The sequence below is a fragment of the Brassica oleracea genome, chromosome C4 (assembly GCF_000695525.1).
Source record: "Brassica oleracea var. oleracea cultivar TO1000 chromosome C4, BOL, whole genome shotgun sequence".
NCBI classification, from domain to species: Eukaryota; Viridiplantae; Streptophyta; class Magnoliopsida; order Brassicales; family Brassicaceae; genus Brassica; species Brassica oleracea.
Window position 1 is genome coordinate 20,991,207 of NC_027751.1, and position 7,073 is coordinate 20,998,279.

The following is a 7,073-nucleotide window of genomic DNA, read 5'->3' on the forward strand; positions in this document are numbered from 1 at the left end:
AAGATCACTGGGAAGGGGTTTTAATTCAACTTTCAGTGCTTTGTCTTTAGACCAATTAGATAATGAAGATTGTTGTCGATCGACGGCCTCTCTGAGATATCGATCGTCGATAATGTCTGAGTCATCATCTTCGATGTTCGCAACCTCGATACTTGCATCCATCAGTCGCACGTAATCGTCTGTTCTGTTATCTATCCTGAAGATCTCCCTTTCCACATGGGTTAGAGAATTTTATAAGGGGTCGTCTGAGCACATGTCTATGAAAGATTCCTTTTCCAGCTCAGAAACTTCTTCCACATAGAGGGCTTGATCATCTATCAAGGGTCGCTTGATCAGTTTTTCCATATCAAAATTCATCGGGATGTCTCCGATGTTCAAATTTATTCGTCCTTCTTTCACATCAATGATTGCTCCAGCCGTAGCTAGGAATGGCCGACCCAGAATGAGGGGGTCTTTTTGTTCCTGTCTGTATTTTAACACAACAAAATCCGTAGGCACGAAGCAATTATTAATTCTCACGGGAACGTCTTCGAGAATTCCTTCAGGTACTCTGATTGACCGATCAGCTAGAACTAAAGTTATCGGAGTTGGCATAAACTCGTTATATCCCAAGATTACTGCGACGGAGTAAGGCATAAGATTCACGCTAGAACCAAGATCACATAGTGATCGAGGAAAACGGGTGTTCTGTATATTGCAATCTAGGACGAAACTACCAGGATCAGGTCTCTTAGTTGGAGTTTCTCCTTGAATCATGGTGCTTACTTCCTCTGACACCATCATCACGCTTTGTTCTGCAGTTGGATAGTTTGGGGATGTCATATCCTTCACATACTTCTTTATTGAAGGTGCTATTTTCATAGCATCACTAAGGGACATCTCCACAGTAATTTTATCCAATGTTTTCTTGCAGATCGCATATTCTAATGATTTCTTAGTTTGTGATTTAGGAGGAAAAGGGGGTAGGGTTCTATAGACTCTTTCAATCGTTGGTTCAGGTTGAGTAGAACGTCGATCGATAGGGTTATTCGAATGTTGATCGACGACAGGTTCAACCGGTTGATCGACGTGGGTACCATACTGTCGATCGATTTTGGCCTCAATTTCCGAATCATCTTCTACTTCTAAGTCTATAGTCTTTTCCTTTTTATTTTCAGCGGTGGATTTCCCGTTTTCGTGAGAAGGTTTTGGGTCAGGTTCATCAAGAAGTATAGGCTGGGAATTGCTCTCGCCAGTTTCATCAGCATTGGCAGAATTACCAATTTCAGTTTTATTCTTCGTGTTTGTCGCGAGACGTTTTCCGCTACGCAACATTACGGCACTTACTTGACGTCTCGGGTTTAAATCAGTTCTTCCGGGAAGACGTCATGTTTCTCTTTTTATGGCAGTCGCAGTTTCAGCTACTTGACTTTCTATTTTTCGGATAAGTTTGCCCAAAGAATCTGCTTTTTCCATTAACTTTCCGTAAACCATATTTATTTTTCCGTAAAAAACTGACTTTGCTTTACGGTTGCCAGTAAGTGCTTGTCTGATATTGAACTTTTCCTTTCCAGTACCTGATTTCACAGCAATGTCATAGGCTTGGGTGAAACTATCAATGTTAAATAAATAATAGGGGTCTGAATAGCTTGTCTCTTCTTCTAATTGATTTTCCATATCAGACAAGGAATCATCTTCGATCTGGGCTATATTAGATTGGTGTTGATTCTGAAGAAAAGAGTGGAGTGAGTTGAGGGAATTCTTGATCTCTTCCAAATCTGAATTATCCTTTGAATTTATCGAATTTCTTATTTCTTCGTCCATCTTTTCATAGGAGTTTCCCGTTGCTACATTTTCGATAAAACGTCTAGCATCTTTGGGAATCCTAGTGACGAAATTTCCTTCACTTGCCGTGTCGAGTGTAGTTTTGTAGCTCAACTTAACACCTCCATAGAAGATGTTAAGGAGTTGTGGTTCTGAATAACCATGATGGGGACATTCAAGTTCATAGCTCTTGAATCTTCCCCAGGCGCTTTTAAATGATTCACGTGGATCTTGGCGGAATGTAAAGATTTGTCTCCTTACTTCCCAATAACGTTCATCATCGAAAAATTTCTTAAGGAAGGCGTTTCTAATCTCTTTCCAACAAGTAAGGGATCCTGCTGCTAAACAGTTTAGCCATCTGAGAGCTTCTCCCTCTAGGGAAAATGAGAATAGTTTGCAACGATTGTATTCATCTGGAATTAATTCTTCCAAACCTTCGGTGTGATCTTGTGGGTGCTCAGAGAGAGATCCACAGAATGGGTTTCGACGAACCATACAGTAGTAATCTGCATTAAACTTAGATTTTTTGGTATCGTCTCCTGGTATTTTTTTAGCGGACCTATTGGAATAGGTTCTACCATGGTCTAGGTAGTCTTGCATAGGCAATCTTATCTCTTCACCTTTTATCAAGGTGGGATTTATTTTAACATGGATTTCAGTCCCCTGTTTAGTTTGGCTAATTTCATTGCTCATTTGACCTATTGGTTCAGTTTGGACTACTTCCTCATTAATAAGCTCGGTAAGAAAAGACTTACCTGCTTCTGGCTGGGCGGTGTCGATCGATGTCGGGAGCTCAGTGTCAGTCGATTCTTCGGTCTCCACGTCGCTCGATAACATACCATCTTCGTCGATCGATGCTTGGCCGAGTTCTATGTTCTCCATTTTTAGTGTCTGCGTAGACTGGGAAAGAAAGAAAACTTAGCAAGTTTTTTCGTAACAAGTCTATACTAAATTCTAAATTAAATCTAAGGGTAATAAGAAAGAGTCTCCGGCAACGGCGCCAAATTTGATATCACTGAAATTACCCTAAGAAGTGAATTACTCTCTCAAATAAGAGGTTCAGATGTAGTACTTAGGGATCGAATCCACAAGGACTCTAGGATTACTCAACAGATCTAAAGGATTACAAATAAAGATATACTAAAAGGTTTATTTGTTTAAAAGCAGTAAATGATGAGTCGAACAAGGTAATTGTTCGGCGGTTTAAGTTGAAGTTGTTTTGAGGATGGAAGAACAGCTAGACTTAGGCAAATTCTCAGGTATGAAAGGTATGCAACTTAGTTTAGACTAAAGGGTTTGACGGTTTTTTGAACTCAAACAAGGGTGAACCAGATAGGTTTTCTTTACTAGATCTCGGATCTCAACTGTCGTTTATTGATCTCGAGAAAGAGTCGATCGATGTGCCTTACATACATCGTTCGATACACCTTTCAAACAATCGATCGGCGCGACTGTCGTTGCTTCGATTGACGGTTCTTCTAGCAAGCCTTGCGAGCGGGCTTGAATTTGTTCTCTAACCTTCTAGACCAACTCTCGTAGTTATCTAGTCAGTTAGATCACATTGGCTATTTCAGGCATTGAGGGTAACGGTTGGTTATCTCAATTAATCCTAAGATCTAAAATGAGAGTGATCAATCCTAATTTTAGCATTAAGCTCAACAAGCATGAAAGAACAATCAAAACACCTTTTTAACATCCTTTTTAGCAGCACATATTTTCAACCTTTATGAGAAACCCAATTCTAACAATTAGTTTACTCAGAAATATTCATGAGAGACAAAGTCATGATGGTTTGAATAAAACTTAAATGAAATATTGAACACAGAAAGTAAGAGTAATAGAAATAAAAGAGTTCAAGATCTTCTCTGTTATGCAGTCTCAGATCTATCTCTCCATTCCTAAGCTCTTCTAAAGGTAGCCAAAATGCTTCTTCTCCAAACTAGGTCTTTAGGCAAGTCTGCCTCAAAAATGATACAAAACCCTAGTACATATAGCCTCACAGGCGGCTAAGGGCTTAGGTTGCAATTAATAAACTCTTAGGAAATGAAATCTTCTAATTTTGTGATTAATCCTCGAGTGATCCAACATCGATCGATGTCGCTCAACGGCTGTCGATCGATTTTAATTGGCTATGGTCGATCGATATTGCTCTTCAAGCGTCGATCGATACTATACACGTAAAAGTACTTCAAAGCGTCCCAAAAGCATCATTTCCTTCTATCAAGTGACTGAACCTGTAATTGCCTTGAAAAGACTCTAAAACATAGTAAATATATCTTAAAACACTTATATACCATGACTAAAAGTGGGTGAAATTCATGGTATATCACCCAGTTAGGGAAATCCTTAAGAAGGAGAGAAAACGGCTTCCGGACTTTGAGGGAAACTGGACGGAAAAGTCTGCCTTTATGCATCTCCCGGGCTTTTCGTCTATTTGGCGATTGGAGGGTAGGCTAGTTGTAGGAATCAAGAAGATTATCTAGATATTAGGTTACTAATGATCTTTTATCTTCTTGATGCAGATTTGCCTCGTGTTGACTGTTCTTTGGGGAAGGATATCATCGAGCAGGTGTTGAAGCTTCCTCTCGAGCGACGTCAGATTCATTTTCTTGTGAGCAAAGCGGCGTTAAAGCGTTGCAGTATCTAGGGTTAGCTTTCAATTTTCTTCCATACCTCTTCTTATAGTTGCTGACTTGATTTACTTTCGTGTGCTAGGTGAGATGTCAGGATCCAAGGGTGACGAGGCTTTGGCAGAGTACAGGAAGGCTCTTGAGGTGATGTCCGCAAGGAAAGCTGCCCCCAAGCGAGTTGCTCCTGCCGAAGACGATGACGAGGTGCAGATCATCAGGAGTAGCAAACGCCAGGCGGTTGCTGCTGCAGCTCCTTTCTCCTCCAAGAAATTCAAGGCATCGGGCTCTTCTCCTAAAGGTTCTCCCTCTGCCCCTTATAACTGGGCCACGGTGCTCACCAACCTCAATACGAAGGTGTTCCCTTCAACTCCAGTGCTTTTGGCGTCGGATGAGGATTCTTCCATGGCCATTCAGTCGCTTCATGGTGACTTGCTTCAGGTAATACTTCATATGATTTTTTGGTATTTTGGTTATGGCTGCTGATCAGAGCTTATGCGTAGGTGGCGTCTCAACTATACCATCTCGGGGAGAGGATGGAAGGTGCAGCTTCTACAAAAGTCAAGATTGATACTCTGGCCTCCCAGCTGCGCGAGGAAAAAGATGCTTTTCTAGCCAAGGACAAGGAGATCAAGAACGATCGGAAGGATGCCGCGGAAACCTTGGAGGCTGAGAAGGCCATGGCTGTGAATGGTGCCAACGTTGAGGCTCGATGGGAGCTGATGCGAGAGTGGCTCAGTGGTCAGACCGACACTTGAGATCCCGTGAGTACCTTAGAGCAGTACAAGGTGGTCAAGACCACCGAAGCCGAGCTCTTGGGACTCCCACCTCCTTCCTTTGAGTACGAACCTCAGATCCCTGGTGGCGAAGAAGTGAAGAAGGCGCCAGAGCCCGATGCTGATGATCCTCCTGCCGAATGATTCAATCTCTGTTACTTGTACCCCGCGAAGGGGTTTCTTTTTTATTTTGTAGCTGCCCTCGATGAGGGTTTAAAACTTTGGATTTGGCCTCTGTGCCTCTGTTGTTTTGCTGTTTCAAACAATGGCCCTGTTGTGGCTTTTTGATTTATGCTTTCCGGATTTGAATTTTTCGTTTGCTTGCTTATCCTTCATCTTCGGGATCTTTAGCTTTCGTAGATGATATTCGTATTGCTTCTCTTTCGAAAGAATGCAGGTTGTAGGATGACCTTGGGGTCTTGAAGCTTGACTCATGAGTCAGGATTGGAGAGCTGGTGAATACTGCTCAAGCGAGTTGAGCGTTGATTGCTTGAGGGTCTCTTACAGGACCTGGCTGCATGGGCTCTTAGATGTCATGATCGTCGAAGGACCTATGGATCCTGGGTGCTTGGACTCCTTGGAACCTCTAGACCCTGTAATGATTAGGTGACCCTATGGGTCTCGTATAATTGGATCTCCTCTGGGACCCTGGAGTCACTTGGAGAATTTCGATAAGCTTAGGACCCGGAGGTCGTTTTAGGGAACCCGTGGGTTCCGGACCCTGAGGTCCTTAGTTGGACACATGGTCTTTGGACCCTGAAGTCTTTTTAGGGAACCAATAAATTATTGGCCCTGAGGCCTGTCCGAGCCCAGAGTTCTTTCTCAGAACCCAAAATTAAGCTTTTAAAGGGACCACATTCTGCCACCCTAGGTGAGGCCACTCTCGGTACCTGTTGGGGTATCGCATTCTACCGCTCGGAAGCTGGTCACCATCGAGTTCCCGTGCTGAATGCTGCTTTCTGCAGAAAGCCACTATCAGACTTAGAGGGTGCTGGTGTGGGTGAAAACCCAAGTGCCAGGCTTTGCTACTTTCCACGTCTGGAGAAGTAGAATATTATGTGGTGCTCCCGAACTTTTGCACTTGCTCAATGGCAATTATACCCTGTGTCCCTTGTATTATTTTAGCACGTAGCGTTTTAATACATGTACTTTCACATTTTTGGTATTTTTGTTTGGGACCCCGATATGCATGAGGCTATACAGGGATTTTAGGTAGTATTGACGGCATACTCAGGCTTGCGCAGACCCATTCCTACCTTATGTCTCATACCAAATTTTTTTTTCGTGGTCATACCACTTGTCATTAAGGGTTGGCCAGGATCGAAGGTCTCTTGGACCTGATCCAGCTCGTTTACCCCTTTAAGTATTATGGAATTCCTACTACTCTTTTATAGTCGGAACTATTTTATTATATAAGCTTTGTCCGAAGACGTTTCAGCGTACATAATAGTAGGAAAACATAATGCTTAAATAATAGATAAAATAGAAATCATGGTCCGGAGACCGTACAAGATATCAGCTTGCGAGGTACCCCGGTGGTTAGGCCATGTTTTACCTCTTGTTGCTAGGTGATCTGCAGGATTTGACTTGCTTTTGGGACGAGCGTCCTTGCTGGAGGGTTCCTCCTTCTTCTGCAGAGTTCTGCCTCTTTCTTGGGTCTAGGGACCGTGGTCGAGACTCGTTTCATGCCCCGGCCTTTAGTGTTCGGGGACCACCGTTTCCTGCTGATGAAGGTTTTAAGCAAGTCAAACCCTGCGGATCACCTAGCAACAAGAGGTAAAACATCGCCTATCAACCGGGGTACCTCGCAAGCTGATATCTTTTACGGTGTCCAGACCATGATTTCTATTAATTATTTTATCTATTG

At 42.8% G+C, this 7,073-nt stretch overlaps 1 protein-coding gene across 1 annotated transcript; it reads right to left on the bottom strand.

Moving 5' to 3' along the window:
• Positions 1-231: 231 nt before the first annotated feature.
• LOC106338359 lies at positions 232-1,314 on the bottom strand. The gene has a single exon (XM_013777356.1). The coding sequence runs from the start codon at positions 1,312-1,314 to the stop codon at positions 232-234; it is 1,083 nt and encodes a 360-aa protein (XP_013632810.1).
• Between the last annotated feature and the right edge of the window lie 5,759 nt (positions 1,315-7,073).